This window comes from Enoplosus armatus, chromosome 11, assembly GCF_043641665.1.
Source record: "Enoplosus armatus isolate fEnoArm2 chromosome 11, fEnoArm2.hap1, whole genome shotgun sequence".
Taxonomy (NCBI): domain Eukaryota; kingdom Metazoa; phylum Chordata; class Actinopteri; order Centrarchiformes; family Enoplosidae; genus Enoplosus; species Enoplosus armatus.
Window position 1 is genome coordinate 16,092,427 of NC_092190.1, and position 20,237 is coordinate 16,112,663.

General features: G+C 41.7%; 1 protein-coding gene across 1 annotated transcript in view; it reads right to left on the bottom strand.

Annotated features, from left to right (window-relative positions):
• Positions 1-20,237, bottom strand: part of map2 (microtubule-associated protein 2) — a 36,185-nt gene that overhangs the window by 8,508 nt on the left and 7,440 nt on the right. The window contains exons 2-12 of the mRNA XM_070914303.1: positions 19,105-19,194; positions 18,068-18,142; positions 15,452-15,667; positions 13,210-13,503; positions 9,070-12,102; positions 8,690-8,932; positions 8,069-8,206; positions 6,912-6,973; positions 5,226-5,367; positions 4,844-4,900; positions 4,329-4,636 (exon numbers count right to left, since the gene is read on the bottom strand). Of these exons, the coding sequence (XP_070770404.1) occupies positions 4,329-4,636; positions 4,844-4,900; positions 5,226-5,367; positions 6,912-6,973; positions 8,069-8,206; positions 8,690-8,932; positions 9,070-12,102; positions 13,210-13,503; positions 15,452-15,667; positions 18,068-18,142; positions 19,105-19,194 (4,658 nt within the window). The remainder of the gene's footprint in view (positions 1-4,328; positions 4,637-4,843; positions 4,901-5,225; positions 5,368-6,911; positions 6,974-8,068; positions 8,207-8,689; positions 8,933-9,069; positions 12,103-13,209; positions 13,504-15,451; positions 15,668-18,067; positions 18,143-19,104; positions 19,195-20,237) is intronic.

Genomic DNA, 20,237 nt, shown 5'->3' on the forward strand with positions numbered 1-20,237 from the left:
CTGATCAAGTGGCAACAGTGTAAAAACCTCATATTGAATTAGTCACATCTGTTAACTGCATCAGATAGTTTAAAAAAATGAAAAAGGTCATATTGTGTTTCATAACATAAAAAGACTGTATGAACCTAATTGCAGCATCTCTTTGAAGTTTAGCTTGGTAATTCTTAGTCACATGGGCACATTTGATGATATATTATGTGTTTGTTTAAATGTGGTCCCACATTAATGTTGCCTCTGTCTATACTTTCTGTTGTTATACTGGTATAAAGCACAGTAGTCTAGTAGTGACAGTAAGGGACCACTTTAACAATAAATTAGTATAATAATATAATAAATTAATGTAGAACTAAACAAAATAACTTATACATACTATATTGCATTCAAATACCAGAATTGTTTTGTTGTGTTTCTATTATTGTTTTATAAATCATATTCAGTAGATATTCATCCCTCTCTGAGATGCTTTTGTTAAGTCAACCTTCTTAACACTTCTTTCTGAATCTCCTGAAACACAATATGCCTTTAAACTCGAGTCATCTCATCAAAAGACAGTCAGCATTTGCCATGAGAGGCAGATTAAATTTTAGCTTGTAGCCAAAGGGAAGCTGGGGAATCAGGACAATCACTCTGTCCAGACAGTCACCCCTGTGTTTAGACGAAAGCTGCCATCACCACTTTGTGTCTAATAGGAGACACCTACCGTCACCCAGGGGTGATACACACATGCACACACACATGCACACACTGTTTGGCTGTGGACAGACAAGACACTGAAGGTTTTCTAGACAAAAACAAAACTTTAACTTGAAATGCAAAAATCACAGTTTGATTTTATGATTGTTAACCTGCAATAACTTTTTTTTTTTTTTTTTGGGGACAGAAATAAGTTTTAAACACAAAATTGCTACATCACCACCTTTTAAGTTGGCAAACTCTTTAATGAACACTTTAAACTTAATTTAAACTTCCAACATTATCATTAATTTTGGTTTCTACCAACTCCTGAGGGAACTATACGGCTCATTGGCTGCTAAATGCTCCACTACATTCACCAGCTAGTGTTACCATTAACCATATATGTTAACCATATATGTTGGTGCCATGTGTGCTGTCTGGTGCTGAGCAGGTAGTGTGCACTGCCTGCTGCTGCCAAAAACTACGGCTGAACAACAAACTGAAATTCACTATAAAGCTCCATAAAGTCGAGGGGAGCTGCAGATTCTATCACATTCTCACATTGTTTTCACATTTTCCTTTGATACATTGTCATTATAAAAATATAAATTATAGCCGCTTTAATGCTGATGTTAATGGCAAGGCATCTGTTAAATCTGGTGGTTGTAATTTTTATGAATGAATAAATCATTATAATAATACAATTACCTGTAGAGTGGAGAATACTAAATTTTAATTTAGATACATATTTTAAGTGTTATGATGAAGGTTGTCATAACATCAAGACGATGTGTTTTCTCATTAATGTCAGGAGCATTTTTTTGAGGCACAAGCCAAGTATTATGGAAGACAATCCTTCCTTAACTGAACTGCATTTAGGATAGTAAAATAAAACGAACATGAAAGAAATATCTTTCAACCAACAAGTTACAAGTGGTACCCCTGCACTGGATTTATCTGCATTGATGAGGCTGAGTCCAGATAAATTACAATCTTCTACTTTGGCGTGGCTCTAAAGCAAAGAAACAAGTGTGATAAGAGGTACCAACTTTTAACTCCACGACAAGCTCCATCATTTCCTTTAAGGATAGGAATTCTGTGCAAATTCTCAGCTGAGGTTATGACATAAGAACTCATTTAATGAATTAAATCTAATTAGAAGGTAACCTACTTGATGTTGTTTGTGTTACAGATAACAGATGTAAAAAACGTGTGACATACAGCCAACAGACATACAGCCCTAAAGCATTGGCTAACCATTTCCACAGCAAAGACTACAACTAAAATGTCTTCCAATGTGGCACTTGGTGGTAAACACTGGACTACCTATGCTGACAAGGTAACCTCTCACAAATGCTCACATTGCATCTCAGGTGACAACCCAAAATAAAACTTGAGAATAAAAATTTGTTGAGAACTGTCACCCTCTCAGCACAGCATGCCACTTTTTTTTTTTAGCCCTCCAGACACCTCAACTCCAAAACACTTGCACATTAGGAACAACACTGCCAGCCTCAATATAGCATAGTAACGGATTATAACCCAGTATGCATGCTTGCACACACATGCAAACATGCACAGAAACTCCACTAGGGCCGTTTCTCCTGCAGATGACAGGCAGGCGTTTGGAGCATGATCCCTCCCTATTTTGTGGCCGGCTGCACAGAGCAGCGCAGAGTCCTGAAAAGTCATAAAGATGTCAGCCAAACGCTTAGACTCCTAATCTGGTCATCAGTGGAGGCTTGTAAGAGCGGATGGCTACAGACACACTGCTGTTTTCATCACTATTCCTGTTCCTGTTGCAGAGCTGACGTGGTGTTTCAGACTCATACTGGAACACGATAGTTGTCAAACTGGAGGGAAGACACTCCCAAACACCCTGCTGATGCAGATTCTGTGCAGCAACAGAAAACACGATTTGAAATGCAGATTACTGTTGGCTGAAGTGCTGTCCTCTGTTCACAGAGCTGGGGGAAAAACTGAAGGGACAAATACTGCTCAAAGTCCTGATACTCACTGAGATGTCAAAGTCAGGTCATTTTTCTGTTTATTGAAATTTGGGGCCTCAGAATTGTAAAGTTTAGGAGTAAGATATAACTACATATTTGACATCATAGAGGCCTGATTTTTACTTGAGATCTGGTCAATGATCCATGTCTCCATCTCTGCTTTTATCCTCAGGATCAGTAGCTTTGATCCATGGATGGCATAGCCAGAGAACCGAGGCACATTTTTGTGTTTTATCTGCATGATTTTAAAGCTGATTTAAGCAATTTCTGACCATTGGAGGGCTGACAGAGTCTATATCAACATCTTAGCAACAGAACCTTGATATACTACTGCCGGAGGCTATGTGTTCTTGAACACCTGCTTACTTGTGTATGCATCCATCAGACACAGAGCAACATGGACATCTCTTTGGAGTCCTCTTTCTTGCCATCTGACAAATCTAAGTCGGATATATTCTCACCGTTCAGTCCTGATTTGCTTCACAATTTCCTGCTACACACTTGACTCTCTTCACAGGCGCATTTACCTCGGCTCTCAGCCAAATTTTCACAAATGGCAGTAAGAACATAATCATGTGTGTGAGCTCACTTGCTAAGAGCAGCTGTCTATAGTTTTATACAGGGGCACTAGTGGCAGTCAACCATACTGACTGGTGCATCAAAACAATGAACTGAAAATGACTAAAAGCTGCAAAGAACTGAAGAACTGGGTGTTTGTTATCAATGTTATTATCTAAATCCATGTTGATATCAAAAGTATTGCTTTAAATGTGTTCAAGGCTATTCATTTCCAAAAACCTTTATATAGTTTTTAGGCCTAGGGAAACTTGGTATTTCTTTCCGTTGCACTAGCATTTTATGCTTTATGTAAGTTAAGAAAAAATGTGCAAAACTCTTTATTTTTGTCATTACTTTCTAAGTTTTAATCAATGCACATTCTGTGTTTAAGAAATGGTTGCAAGAACGAACTTTTTTTTTCACAACACACCATTTTTTCTTAACTCATCATTATTTTACACTGGTGAGTCAGCAGGATGATTGAAGGACTAACAGTGGAAAGAGGTAGCTAAGAGACTAAAAAGAAAAGACAATGAGTGTGGAGAGGTAGGAGAGAGGGGCCATGGGAAATAAATATATCAAGGCAGAAGAAAAAGCCAGAAAATGTTAGACAAAAACACATTTTACAATACAATTTTGTACCAGGACATTTACCGAGGTACATATTAATGGTATATATTCTACTGATTTTTTCCTTTACACATACACAGACATGGCCAGGTTGTTGTCTGTCTCCATTACTATTTGTTGCCACTGAAGCCTTTGCTGTTGCTTTATGGTTCACGGACATAATCCACGGTATAATCACTTTGTTTCTTTGTATGAAGATGATAATTAGATTTATATGGACTGAAGGCGGGGGGGGCTGATTTTTTTTATTTTATTTCTGTGTTATATGTACTAATAAAAATAAACTTTGTGATGACAATAACTTTCTCTTAGATCATAAGCAAAACAGAAATATGTAAAAAACAAACACACGAAGCCAGTAAAAATAGGAATGCAACATTGCAGAGGTGAAAGAAATAAGCAAATAGTTAGATAGATGCTACAGGTGTGGGGGGAAGTGAGGGAGAAGAGTGTCACCTGTCCTCCTTTGGGCTGGTACTTTATATTCTCCGTGGAGCCAATCTTGGACTTGATGTTCTTGAAGTCAGGCAGTGGCTGGTTGATGATGCGGAGCTGCTTCGGTGTGGTTGCAGGCGACTTGGGTGGGGTGCGGACCACGGCTACCTTCCTCTCCTGGGAAATCAAGCTCAGGGAGCGCGGGGTTCCAGGGGTCCTTGAGGACGATGAGTAGCTGGGAGGGGTTCCTGGGGTGATGGCTGTGGAGCCAGGGGTGCGGGGGGTGGAGTGGCCACTGCGAGCTGAACGGGAGCGCACTGTTTCTGTAACTGGTGGGGACAAAAATAGGGATGAAGATTGGAGCTGAAGGTGAAGAGATGCTGTATTGTAAAGTCCTACTATTTTAATTGTCAGAGAAAATATTCTAACTTTACAGATATACCATATTTCATGACACTGAAACATAGACTATTCAAGTCTCCTATCAAAATATTCTATCCATATACACTGAGTATAGTGTGAAGAATCCTCTTTACCTGTCATACTAGGAGCTCGTCCTGTCCTATGCTCTGCCCTCATCTCTGTGCGAAACGCTACAGGAGGCAAAAGAGGAAAGGTTACAGATTCAGTGAGGGAGATAAAGAGGGGGGAGAAAGGGAGAAACGGGGTTCTTGGATGTTCAATTCCAAATGCATTTATTCTGGATATGTGCTAAAGGCAAGTTGTAAATAGAACATCAAAAACAGTTTGACATACAGTTACACAGAGATGGTGAAAGAGGAAATTGGGCAAACTGAAGTTATCAGCATGGCTAATAATGGATGCTGGTAGAGCTTGACATTGGTTTTAGACTAGATCTGATACCACTGAAATACTGATACTTTGTGAAGTAAGTTGATTAGAGGAGCTGCAGCCTACATGTGGGTCTGCGAGGAGCCGTGGAGCCGGAGCTGGTGATGGACGTGGAGCTCTCTTCTTGGTCATGGTATCCACGGCGACTCAGAATGGAGGCATGCCGCGGCAGAGAGGACCTTGTGTCAGGGCTCCATGAACCTCCATCCTGTTGGGAAACACACACCACAGACAAGAAGTAGATCCTTAGGCCAGTGAGGTTGTGATTTATTTTTAATACAAGGTGAAACAAAAGGTTGAGGTGGGCAATATTACAAAATAAAAGAAATGTATGTATATGTTTTTATGTTCTTTCCATAACTCCTGCAGCTACAATGCTGCTCCACTGTTCACCTACCTTGGCTATGAGTCTCTGTAATATTGGGGAGCCTTGAGGCTCTGCTGAGGATGGGCGAGGTCTATCTAATGAGGCAGCCAGTCTGGATATGGAGGTGGGGATCTTTGTTAGTGGCAAACGATGGGCATGGCACTGAGATGGTACAACGGTGAGGCCCGGTAGGTGAGTGGCATGGCACCAAAACACAGGACACAGGGTGACAACAAAGTAATGAAAATAACAGCACTTAAACATGCATTATCAGTGCACAAGATCTGATGTATCCTTTGTGGGATGAGGAATGAGATATTAGCATCAGATCTTGTGTGCACAGCATTTAATCGCAACCCATCACAACAGCCATTCATGCACATTCATTGTGAACATGTCAGTAAGAAATTAAAAAAGTAGGACATCAAAATGCCAAAAACATTTAAGTGAAGAATATTGTTCACCATGCTCATGCAAGATTTCATGTTAAACTGCAGGGAAATATACTGTGGGCTCAAAGTTACAGAATACACTTACAGTATGCTGTAATGACATGACATTTAAGAGATGCAGAAACTGTGTTATTTTAGACACAATAACTGTCATTACCATGGTGGAGGAGTAAAATGGAGTCACGACCACAGCCGCTGGAGAAATGTCACAGGGTGATTCAACACCCACTCAGTAAAAAAACACTCTAAATGGATCTGTCTTGTCTGCTTGTGCAAAACCCATTAAACAAGGCAACAATAGCAAACATTTTACAAAAAGAGAAACATAAATATTTTTCCATAAGATAAAAAAGAAAAAACTAACAGTGGTTTTAATACAGAAATGCAACGCACTGTTTTTCATGCGGGGATTAGGGCTGAGATAGACAGAGGGGAAGGGACCCGCTTAAACAGTATGTAATGTGTTTATCTGAATAGATGATTAGGTTGCTCTGGAAGTCACAAGAGAAAATATGTAACAGCTTTTTAATAAGTCTTAATTCTAGTGATAATTCTGCCTAATTAATGTGGTGTTTATCGTTTCAGTGTCTGCACTAAAGATGCACAAGGCAACTTGTACATTAGTTCCATATTGGCAGCAAGAGGTAAAGGTTTGAAAATGGTTTTGACTTTATCATGCACTAATTGCATACTGTAATACAATGTCAGTAAACTGTGCACAGCTGTATACGGAGCAATCAGTCCTTTTTGCTTCAGATGAAGTTTTGGTTTCTATCTTCAGAGTCAGTTTGTCCTGATTGATGTTTATTTAGTTGCTCTACTGCAAACCTACTTGGTGATTCAGGCTGTTTGCCAGTTAAGCTTCAACCCTATCCTCTGAGTGGTTTCGATGCCAGAGGTCATGCCATTGTTGGGCTGGTGGAGTATACTCACCGATGCTCTGTCGCGAGACTGTCTGGCAACACTGAGAGGCTGACGACTGTCTGGTAGTGCCTCTGAGAGAGTGACAGAAACAGAATTACGGGAATGTTAGAACACAAAGACTGAATGCATGTTTTAACCTTCATACATACTGTGTGGTGCCCAGTGAAGTGATAATCTTTTCAATGTCCTACTTTGAAGAATTATCATCATATTTGTATCTTTGTGAGCATATTTGGTTTTCATAATTACAAATAAAAAATAAATAAAAAAAATACAACTTTGTATTCCCAAATCTGGCATGGTAAGCTATATGACAAATCAAATGTTCTGTGGGAGCGGGTTGCTGCCCCCTTGAGAGCTCTGTTCTGCAAAGATTTGGCAAGATATCACACAGAATGGGGGATTTTGTATTACGTAAGGCAACCCTGGAAAATAATCTAATTGGGGCAATGCAGCAGTATAGTGAGACACAGAATTGAGTCTGTCAGGGGAAAATGAAGTGCAGACTGCCTCGGGGACAGAGCAGCATCTTTATAGTACCAGGTCCATAGAACAAAACCTGGCAAACAAAGGTTGAAAAAAAGCTTGAGATTCTTAAAAAGACCAGAGAGGTCAGAAAGGTTTTTCACACCAAACAACAGCTTGCCCTGTATTATCAGACAAAATATTTGAAATAATTAGATAAAATATTAGTACACTGTGTAACAAAGCATCAGACCACCAGCAGCTCACCAAGAACTTAAAAACAGTTAGCTGGAAATGGAAACAGCACGAAAAGATGCATTTAAAGAATAAATTAACACCAGCTGAAAATCTTGTTTTTGCTGACCTCGCTGCAGTGCAAGTGTACTTGGACAGTAAATCCTGAAATCACAAACTTTTTCACCACAGGACGTCTGTGAAATGATGCTTTCAGCTTTGTGTTAAGTTGCTCTTAAAAGAACAAACATAAAAGAATGTGCACAAAAACAAAAACAAATGAAGCCAAACAGTCAATTTTTATTGTGATCAAAAACGACACACACATGACAAAAACAAACCACTCAAAATGGATGCCACAACCAAATTGAAGTTGACAGATGAGGTAAGATGTGGTGGGGACTGGAGCTCTGGTGGCTCTCCTGCAGAAAGCACCAGTTGTGTGACAGACCAAGACAATGTGTCACCTGTGGGTCTCCTTCTAGGACAAGAGTGGTGCTGGGTGGGGCGGGTCTGGCGGATGGCTGGTTTCATCACACTCCTCTTGGATGGGGACTGAGTCTGAGTCTCCATTTTTTTGGTCAGCTCAGTCTTCTTTATCACGGCTACATTATCAGAGGAAACACGGCCATTGACAAAAGCAGAGACACAGCAATAAGCAGAGACAGACTTTTTAGTTATTGTATTTGTTGAACTATACAAAAAACAGCTGACTCAAATCCCTCAAAAGTCAGTGAGTTATTAAGACTGCACATTTTTTGACATAAACAGTTGTAAAAGTAAGCAATTAATCACAAGAGGCTGTTTTTAGTGAATTTAGAACAGCGAGCCCCATAGAAAGCCCCAGTTAAGCACATGATGATGTTGAGGCACTGCTTTAAATGGCTTTACTCAACAGACAGGACAAAGAAGAAAGTGTACAATAATTATATGTTCTATTCTTCATTCTATGGCAGTACTACAGTCTCTGAGCAGCAGTTAAGTTATATGGTATGGCGATAATCTATAACTACAATATTTATAAATAACTACTTCTTCAAATATGAATATAGTTGAAGAAATTAAAAGGACAACAACATCATGAGAACCTTTTTTCTTCTTGACTTCCTCTCTGGGGATGTAGACAGGTTCTTTGCGGACAGGTTTGCGTTCTGGTGTGGAGATCCGGCCTTTGGCCCGCCCTCCCTTGGCCTTTGGTTTGACTGGCTTTTCCTGTTTCTCTGTCTTCTTCTGTTGTGTCTGCTTGTTCTGGACCACAGCAGACTTTTTGACAGGGGTGGGCATCTTGGGCAAAGGCTCAATCTGCTCCGTTAGCATACTCTTATCATCATCTGCAGTGTGGCAAAACATGGACATGGACAGGACATGAAAAACATGAGACAGTACTAAATTTGTTTATTTAAAGAAGAAGAGGGAAGAAAGGGAAAATAGGGGAATATAAAGGAATAAACCATCAAAGAGATCTCACCTTGCGTGTCAACCCAGGAGCTGTCCAGGATGGAGTCGTCCATTGTGGTTTCATCTCTATCGTAACTTTCTGTCGGTCCTTCAGTTTCTACGGTTTGAGCCTCCTTCTCAGGGGAGGCAGGGGTCTCAGGAACATCAGCCACCTCCTCTAGACTGGCAGCCTCCATGTCTGCTTCTTGGGCCAACTCCACAGACTCCTCCTCTTCCTCCTCTTCCTCCTCCTGGGTAGCGACACAAAGGGCTTCAGCCTCAGGTGGAGCAGAGAAACGGACGCTGTGTCCCGGCTCCTCTGCCACATCGATGGTCTGGACCACAGTGATAAAATCGTCTTCAACTGTCACCACTGATTCAATGGCAGCACGAGTCTCTGGGATCTCCTTTCCCACTGCAGCCCCTGCTCCTGCCCCTGCTTTCTCTATCGCGTCTTCCTCACCTTCCTGTTGCTCCTTCTCAGTCTCCACAGATTTTTCAGATTCTTTCTCCACAGGCTGCATGGCTTCTTTTCCCTCTGGTTGTCGTGCTATCTCCTCAGGCATTTCTGCAAACATTTTGTCCATCTCAGCCACTTTCTCTCTCTCTTTCTTCTCTTTCAACTCCTGTTCTATCTTGTCTTTCTCCTCCTTTTCTTTGAGTTCCTTCTCCAGCTTTTCTTTTTCTTCCTTCTCTCTCAACTCTTTCTCTATTCTTTCTTTTTCCTGTCTTTCTTTCCTTTCTCTCTCTTCTTGCTCCTTCTTTTCCCTCTCTTCCCTTTCTTTCTTCTCTTTCTCTTCTTTCTCTTTCCTCTCTCTCGCCTCTTTCTCTTCTTTCTCTTTCCTCTCTCTCGCCTCTTTCTCCTCTTTCTCCTTCTTTTCTTTCATCTCCTGCTCTTTCTGTTCTTTCTCCTTCCTTTCTTTTTCCTCCCTCAGTATTCTCTCTGCCTCTTCTTTCTCTCTTTCTTCTTTCTCTCTCCTCTCCCTCTCTTCTCTCTCTTTGATTTCCTTTTCTTTCTTTTCTGCCTCTTCCCTGATTTTCCTCTCTGCCTCTTCTTTCGCTTCTTTCATTTTCTTCTCAGCTGCTTCCTTCTCTTGCTCTTCCTTCATTTTTCTCTCTGACTCCTCTTTCTCTTTCTCCTCTTTGTTTATTCCTAACACTGGTGAAATGGCTCTTTTGGGGGAACCATAAACTTCCCTTTGTTTAAGCTTGGAAGGTGAGAGCACTGGGGAGAGCAGCTTGTCATCATCAATGTTGCTCTCCACAGACGAAGCAGGTGAAGTTTTAACAGGCCTGGCAATTCGGTCCTTGGCCACGCCGGTCAGCTGGTATACATCTTCGGCATCCACTTCCTCATAGGCCTCCTGGTGGACCAGCTTCACCTTCTCACGAAGCTCCTGTAGTTCTCTTTCCTCCTCCAAACTGAGAGGCCTGTCCTCCATCTCCAATTTGCGGATCTGCCTCTCGTAGTCAGCAATCTCAGTTTCTGACGCCGAGCCTTCACCACTGGCTTGTCGTTCAGTCTCACTCCCTGACCTCCCACCTTCTTCTAGAGTCACAGTGACCGTTGGTGTCACGAAGGACTCACTTGGCTGAGCAGGTGGCATCTCACTTACAATTTTATTTGGCTGATCATCTGTAACCTCCTTGCCCTTTTCTTCAGCAGAATCTTTTCTCTCTTGCCTCTGGTCTTTGTCTTCAGTGATATCGGCATCTCCTGATGGCTGGCTCTTGTCTTCCACAGATGTGTCTCTGACAGCTAGTTTCCTGGCCTGCTCAGCCACTTTTTCCTCCAGGACGGAGTGGGTGAAGACCTGTGCAGAAGTGTCTGTAGGACTGAACACATCTGCAGGGGATGGCATTGGTCCTGAATATTCACTGAAGACACAATAACCCATCTCTTCCAGCTGGCTTTCACTCTTTCTTGCCCCAGGACTCTGTTGCCCTGAAACTAGGCTAGCCAGTGGGTCATCAGTGAAGGCAGGAATATCAGCTTGAATGGACTTTCTCCGGATGATTTCTGGGTCATTGTTTTCCGATGCCAGTCTGGAACGGGTACCAGCAAGGTCCAGCATCTCAGGCAAGTCTTGTGCCATCACTGAGCCATTTTTGTAGGTGCTCTTAAGGGGCTGTGGTGATTCTGGCGACTCAGGTTCAGAGCTGGGTTTTGAAACTGGTTCAGTGGTCCGTGGAGGAGATGACGAATCTGAAGTGATGGAAGGGGCAGTCTCCAGGATCAGGGGAGGGAAGGATGGAGGCTTATCCACGGAGGGTGTAGTGACTGGGAGGTAGTCTGCTGATTCATCTAGACTTCCACTAGTGTATGACATGATATCTGTGGCCAATGGGGAGAAGATCCTAGGCCTGCTTTGGCCACTCTGATCCATTGCTCCAATGGTGATGTTAAGTGAGTAACTCCTCTGCTCTAAGGCTAGTTTACCCGGAGAAAGCCTGCATTCATTACTTCTATCAGGAACTGTGAACACACTAGTGTCTTCTGCTGTACTTTTTTTTGTTTCGGGTTTATCCTGGGCTTCAGCAAGTGTGCTGTAGCTGATCTCCTGAGGCCTGGAATCAACTGTATGCTTCTCTTCACCAGCTCTGCTCAGTTCGTAATATCCCTCACCCTTACATTGGGGAGTCTCATCAACCTCCATGGCTGATGTTTCAAAATATGCTGACATGCCAGATCTGTCTCTTGCGTCTCTCAATGAGTCTCCTCCTTCAACTTTGTCTCCCAACGAAGAGAAATCAGAGGGAGCACTGATGCTGCTGACCTCAACCACCTCCACGGATGGCTGTTTCTCTGACACTGTAATTGGCTCGCCATATGTAGGCTGAAGTGTGAGTGATCTGGCAGATTCTTTGGCTTGGTTTTGAACATTTGGAGGTACAAAGGATGGCATATCCATGGTGGGGCTTTCTGGTACAACTCGTTCACCAGCAAAGAACCCTTGGATCTGAGGCTCAAAAAACTCCTCTGGGCGTTTCTCCGATCCAATGCTGTCTGGGCTCATGGAACCACTTTTTTCGCTGCCCTGCTTGTCTGAGTCCATCTTCAAAGCTGAAAGGACATCTGTAAGTTGGCTGTTTTAATCACCATAGAAAAGTAATGCTTTGGCATGCTGCAAATGAGGTATTTATTAAGCCAGGGACTGGGAAAGCCGTTATCACAGAAACAGGCAAAGCTCTCCTCAGAAACTTACAGCACAATGATACGGCCATCACTGAAGAAGTACGGCGAGATTATGGGGTCCACCAAGTCACAGATGGATGAGAGTATGGCATGGTATGTGACGGAACCGGCATGAGGCAACTGTGATGCTGATTTATGGGACACAAGCAATAATAGATGGGATGGATATTCATGCTACTCATCAAAACATCAGATACAAGGATAGCATTTCAGTCATTCTTTATAAGTAAGATGAAATGTTTTGACCAGTTCAAATCTGTCAATGTTCACATAGTTCACTTGATATCAAATTCGTTTTGGCTTGTGACTTTCATATGTCATTCCATATTTCAAAGAATATCAGATCAAATACAGAAGAATCTTGCTGGTGAATGAGAGAGAAATGCCATACACTGTCACCGACAGTGACAAAAACAAACAAATGCTAATCAAAAAAAATTATTTGATTAGACAACAATACCACACTTAACATGAGACAGCCAACACAAAAGCCCCCGCCAATTATGTACACAGAATTATGATAATAATATGAGTGATCCATGTTTAGTAGCAAATATGATTCATGGTTACAAAAAGTGCACCGCACTGGCATACCAGTACCAAGCATGTGTAAACATAATGAGAAACCTGTAAGCTTATAGCTGGTGAAAAAAAGCACTGTTACGTTTAGCAACACTTCATCATACCAATACGAAACGGCCGGCCCCGAAAACCACAGCAAGAAAAAGTAGTAGTACAAGCGCAAAGATAACACACAATAAAACCACGTTAAGTTAAAAGAACGTGACTCTTTTCACCAACAAGCCTGTGTTGCCTTGCAGCCACAGCAGAGCGCAGGGAGCATAGCTTGCCATTCCACCTGAATTATAACGTTTATATTATTGTGCTTATGGGTTCCTTTTGACACATCTGGCATTCTTATACAGTGGACAATGCAGTGACATGCAGGCAAGGAGAGCAGAGGGCAGGACACACCTGTCTCAGGGTTCTCCTCACCCTCTGCTTCCTCCTCCTCCCTGTCCATAGAGCTTTCTGCAGCAGCACTAGCTGCTTCGGCCGGCTCCAGGTCTAGATCCTGTGCCTCGTCTATGGCCTCTGCCTGCTCTAAGGGCTCAGCTTGGGGGCTGTCCAGCTCGGGCTCTTCCCCGCTCCACTGCTGCTCATCAAGAGCTGCCTCGGACTCTGCTGCCTCTGCACTCTCTTCCTCCTCCTCCTCCTCCTCTTCCACCTCCTCCTCGTATTCAGCTGTAAGAGCCTCCATGGTCTCTTCTTCTCAAAAACAGGGTGAGAGGGGGACACATTAAGACTACAGGCAACACAGACTTGGGTTATATGAGAACACAACTTATGATGGGACACTTTCAGCTCTGGGAATATATAACCTAAAGTGTATGTCTGTTCACACATATAGGCACATTACACATATAGTACAGAGTGTTCTGTGTGCATGTTTTTCATTATGTTTGGATGCTTTTCTACTTTGGGTGCTTATTGTACCCAGTACAAGGAAACTATAAAGATATATTGGTTAAAGGCATGTATGAGATTTATTTTTATTTCTCAGTCTTTTTTATCATCAGCATTTACTGTATAATGAAGAATCCATTTTATAAAAAATACAACCATTTTCACTTCTAGCTTTCTCTTGCACATACTATGCCATTAACCCAGACTGACCTACCATCATTGATAACTGAGGTTGTTTAAGGAAAACTGTTGCCGGTAGCAACACTTCACAGCCTAACATTGCACTATTGTAGAAGCACATCTGAAATTCCAGGCTCTTTCGATTATGAAGAGCTGTGGTCTAGTACAGTAAAAAGCAGAGTGGCACAAATTCTCAACATCAACACGGACTGGATTTTTAACTGTGTAATGGTCAATGTGGGGGTGTGCAGCTTTGTTCTTCAGCAGCCTTTGCTGTATAACATTTTGAGTTCTTGCGTTGGATACAAAAATTCTATTCAGCAGCTTTGCAGCTGAATGTTGTTGCATGTGACACAGCTGTTGGTAAAAGCAACATTTCCACTAGGTTTTTTGTCAGCAGAAATGGCGAGGGTAGGAGGAGGCTGGGGGAGTTATCCACCATCCAGAACTAGTCTGTATAAACACTATTTATACAATTTATATAGTTTCACAGTCAATGACATACTCTTTACATCCATTTAAAGATTGATCAATACTCAGTTTGCATTCTAAGTCTCAACCACATAAATGTTGTGAATTGTTTTAGTCTAGCTTAGACATGCTGCTATGGAGAGAATTAGTATTAGAGGAGTTAAGTTCTATCAGGGTATGCTTTGGGAGAAGGCAGAGGTATAAATTAAGTCCTTGTCCGCTGTTCAAGCCGCCAAGCCAAAGGACTTATTTTGATAGATGGATAACGTAGAAGGCTATGTTGTGTATTTGTGTAGCTTAAGTGTACATACACTGAGGTCCTCAGTTCCCTCTACGTATTTGGGTAAGCTATTTTTCAAAGAGACTGCTTGTATTTTGTATTTCTAAAGACAATAAAAGTGTCCGGTTGTGTGTAGGTGTAATTGTTTGCGAGTGTGTGGAGCTGAAAGTCTTCGTGTTGCCACATGAGTGTGTAAGAGTAGTTTAGGATGAGTGTTGGGGTTTGACATGGTGCAGCATAATTAAGGGGGTGAGGGGTCTTCTTGAGGAATGAACCCAAACACAAGTCTGGGAGATGATTGGTATAGAGAAATTTGTGCATGGAGGTCATCAATCATGCACAGTATCTCTGAGATACTCATGAAAGCCATTTGGACCTTAACTCACGTCCCAAAAGTAAACCCTGGTGGCCAAGTGGTCTTACTGATGAGAACTGTACTATATTATGGCCATTGAGTGAATCATAATTAGACCTACTTTAGAGACGCCACTATGTGTTGGACTTAACGGCATGGCAACCACAGGTAGCAATGGCTTTGGGTGAAATAAATGAAAAAAAAGAAATGTGACTGTTAAACAAATATGAAATTGCTCAGATTTTGAGCGAACAAACATCACAAGGACATACAAACAAACACAAAGACGAACGAAGAGACGAACTGACGGACGAAGAGACGGAAGGACGGAAGGAGGGAGGAATGGAGGGAGGAGGTCAAATCACAGAAGGAGAGGAAATTGGTGTTAAAAAGAGAAGAGAAACAGAGTGAGAGAGAGAGAGGAATGGAGGGGGGATGGCAAAGAGGAACCATGCGTGGTTCACCTTCAATCTGTCTAAAGGCCACGGCCTGCCCTGTGGGGCGAGAGCCCGAGTGCGTCCACTCTGGGCTGAACAATGGGTGCTCATAGTACTCCTCGTCGGAGTGGTAGGGGTCGTCTTCGGGCACGGAAACTGAGATGGAGGGGGCGAGGAACTTGCACCTCTCCCGAGAATTTTGGAAGCGGCGGAGAGGGCCCGCCTCCTCCTCATCCCCTACATCTACAAACAAGACAGACACAAGGAGAAGAACTGCAGGGAAATCTGGACACACGGACTGAAAGAGAGAGCGAAGAGGAAGCAAAAGATAAAGGAAAAGGAAGAAGAAAACAATAAAAAAAATGAAGAACACACCAAACAATGTCCATCTTTATTTTAACATACTATTGAGTCTTCAAATCCAGTTTATCTTTATGAAAACATTGATAGGATCGGGGTTTTGCCATTTTGGTAAAAAAAAAAAAGAACTAACAAAACAAAACTTTTGAACACATTATTTAGAAAAAAAAGTTGTTGATGGGTAGAATTAAATTGTGTAGAAAATAAGTAGTAAAGTAAGTCAAGTAAAGTAAGTAAAATATTGTGTCATGGAAGCAGTAACAATTTATGGTCTTTATATATTTTTCTTTGGCTTAGGTCCTCAGTTGGATTTATAGCTATTAGACTTACTACTTGATTGAATGGGAGGTCATACTAAATCAGTAGCTGGGGCCAGCTGTGGCCCTTGAATTTTTAGAAAAAAATGAATGATTACCATGTTCTTTACTAGATAAATCTTAAAGTGATGTTTAAAGATGGACATTGTTTTACAGTGAAAAGGGAGATAAAGCTTGAGGAGCAAAAGACAAAAACAGAGAGGGTCACCAGAGGGGGGAATGTAAGAAGAGGACAAAGCTTGATTGAGAGCAAGAGAAACATAACACACAGGACATTGACAAGGAGACAACGACAAGCAACTCAAAGGTGACAAAGCTTTGGGGGCCAGCCATACTCGGAGACAAACAAAATTAGTATTTTGCATCGTTTGACGAAGATATCAGGACAAACTGTTTCACGTATGATAAAACCTGAGTAAAAGACGTACAACACAAAAAGCAATTAAACACAACACAACAGTTATAATACTAATACAGCAGTAGTATTAGTAGTAATACAATCAGTGCGTGTGTATTTTGCTATTGCCACTACACGAACAAACCTCTGTACCTATACAAACCTCTTGATCCAGTCAAAGACACCATCTAACCATCATTTTAGAGTTAGTAGTTTAGTAGTTTAAAAAGTCATATTGAACACCATCTCTAAGGTCCTGACATGACTGAAGCTTTCAGTACCTACTTTTTTGTATCATGACCATTAATACGACAACACCCCAACTAACTGAACTTCTTTACCACAAAACACTGTCACCTTCTGCAGGAACCCCTATGACCTCAAGTCAGTCCTTACTTCTTACAAGTAATACAATGTTAACAAAACTGACCATCTGTATTTGGTGCATGGCTGGCCCACTTATAGACTCTCCTCATTAGATTCCAGCCACTGCAGACTGAGCAGACATGAAGACAAAAGCCAAGCATGAAGCAGACTGAAGTTTTAGTTACACTGTGCAACCATTTCTTGCAGGCAGCTGCACAAAAACCACTGCATTGCTTAAACAAGTCAAAGATAAAGAACCAAAGTGTATCACAGTGCTACCAAACAAAACTGAAAGGCGAAGACCAAATTCTGAAAAAAATAAAATAAAATTAGGTACTAGGTAGGTCATTTATGACCATTGCATTTCTAATCTTGTAACGTCAGAAGGCTAGCTAACACACACACACTTAGCTATAGTATGCCTACTTTGAGCCTGGATGGTTAGCTAGGCTAAATAGCTTACAACAGTGGCTTTAATATATTAGCTAATTTATTTTTTACGCCATACTTTTGTTAATTGGCTTCAGTTTTAGCCAGAAAATACTTTGGCTTTAGCATGAGGGCAGCTATGTCTTCAAGTAATGTTAAGAGAGCTAAAACTCTGATCTGTAGCCACAGCCAAACACATACAAAGACTGACAGTGGACAACGACAAGAAAACACAACACCATGATTAGACATGCAAAACTGAACATATAATTCAACCAAAACGACAAACAACAAGAAGTTGGAGGGTTACCTAAATTGGCTGTCATATTAGTGTGTAGGAAGACAGCGAGATGTGGAGGTTAGAAAGGGAAATGGAAGAAGAGGATGATAAAAAAGAGTGCACTTGTTGTAACAAGGTGGTCATGCATGTGAGGGTTTCTTTCTTTTAGAGATAAATGGTGATGACGATGAAGATACAAATCGTATCTGTTCCAGATGTATGATGAGGAGGATGCAAGATTTCAGAAAAAATGGATGTCTGAAAAATGGAGAACATGTTCCTGCTTTTAGCAATTCTGGTTTGTACAGGTTTCTTGAACGGGTACCATTGTGTGGTTTGTCCCCTGTAGGTGGGGCATGTCCGGAGAGGGGGGATTAAAGAGTACCCCCAGAGCCAACCCACATCAGTACCCCAATGTGGTGGCCATCACAACACTCCAGAGGATTCAGTCATGGAAAAGTAGGAAACCACACACTTCTCATATCTTGGCCTACCTTGTTCCTGAGGACCAAAGTGCTCAGCAGCAGGTGAGGGGGGAGGAGAGGGAGGCAAATTTGTGGTGTCTTCAACTACAAAGGGAGATAGAGGAAAAGGAAGAAACAGTCATATAAATCACATATTGTAAAGGACTTTGTCACCGGCCATTCATTTGTGCAAAATCAACAGCTATACAGGCAAGGGTTAGACTAGCACTAAAGAAACAGTATTATCATCAAAAGATACTCATTGCCGTCAGCTACCAGTGAATTAAATTGCAAATTAAACTTAAAAGAGTACTGCACGTTTTATTGCACTTCTATCACACTCTCGGACTCATGATGGTCAGTTGCAGCAGAGCTAGAAATATTCTCTTTTTTATGACATGCATTCCTCTTCCTTGCCAAAACCTGGTGCCAACATTACCCACAATTCAACTCAGCGGCCGACAGTTCGGTTGGGATTTTGGGCACATTATGCCATAGTAGCGGCTAATGTAGCCTTGAGCCGCTGGCCTCAAGCACAGATGCTCACTTCTTTCTCACTCCTCACCCCAGATGTTTTTCATTTTCAAACTTGTCTTCAACCCCAGCCCGGGTTGCCTCAAGTAACATCCCTTGAGGTCATTTATCAGGTTTTGCACAGCTCCCTCTGGAGCCACAAAAGGCTTTATACAGCTTTTTTTTTTTTTTTTACATATGCAGTTGTAGTCTTTTCCTGCCTGATCTATCCTCAGTTAGTCCCGAAACAACCAGTTTTCTGTTGGTGAGGTGAGCAAATACAGGAAAGCCTTTGAGTTAGATCTGAACATTAAGGGAGCAATATTTAAATAGCCAAATTAATCTGTGTTCTAGTTTCCTCCCACAGTCTAAATACATGTAGGTTAGGTGAATTGGTGACTTCTAATAGCTGATAGTTGTTTGAAAGACTGGCAACCTATCCAGGATGTACCCTTCCCAATGCCAAGCTGGGATAGGCTTCAGCCCCCCAGCAAAGTGCACAAGTGTGTGTGAAAGTGTGTGTGAGTGTGTGTGAGTGTGTGTGTGTGGCTTACCTGATGGCAGCCTTTGAGTCTCCTGCTCTCCCTTCAGTACCGCCACTGCCTCCGCCGTCACTTCCTGCACGATTCGTGCTGACACTTGCTCTGAAGACACACACAAGGTCAATCAACTTTAAGATTATTCTAAAAAACATTTAGAAGAAGTGAAAAGTTGGAAAGTTTAAGGAATTAATTCGGTTTAAATCCCAAGATTGGCTGGGGAAAAAAATGGTGCAGCAAATCCCCAGCTGTTCCAGTGCATCAGGGCACTGTGGTTGTACTGGGCAGCTTCCAGGTTTCAATCTGTGAAATAACTGTGTGAGAATGTGAAGCAGGTGTTGCTGGAGGACAGCATGGAGCTCAGTCAACTTTTATGGGATATATCGATGTTAAACACACCAAATTTTTCTCATCTCATCTTCCATCCATTTCATATTACTGTATTTTTGAATCATGTCCTGAAAACCTGAGATGAAAGCTGGTTGAAGGAGATTAAATTGTTTCCATAACTGCGGGGATGATAGGGCTGCTGGTGAAGGCTGTGAGTGTCACCATGGAAACCCAGCATCCCTAAACAAGTGGAAACTAAAAATGAAACCTGGACCAGAGAGAGTACAGAATGATATAAAAGACATTTCATTTCTTTTTTTCTTTTTTTTTTGCGCTATTTTCAATAATAATAAAGGTAATAAGCAATTTCAAAGATGTGCACTCTTTGATACTTCTGAGAATGCTGGAAAAATGTCACTGACCCCGGAACTGAGGTACATAATACACAGTCAGGAAAATAAATTAATCGGTGGGGTCTGCCTGAAAAGCTGCGCTGCATCAGTATCAGTTGTTTAGTATTGTTTTAACTTTTTTGGACATGTGGTTTTAAGCACTGCACGCTACTGCTATTTTCATACTAAAACCATCCGATATGGGCTGAATCCAATTGTATCCATTTTGAATGTCTGCTGGACAAAATCATCACTGTATTTTTTCAAGATTTTGTTTGGCATGTTTGCCTATATTTGATAGTGACAGTAGAGATACAGCCAGAAAATGCATGGAGAAACAGAGGGTATGACATGGAACAAAGATCCCCGGCCTGAATTGAACCATGGGAGTTAGAGTGTGCTGTCTGATGCTGGTGAGTATTTTCA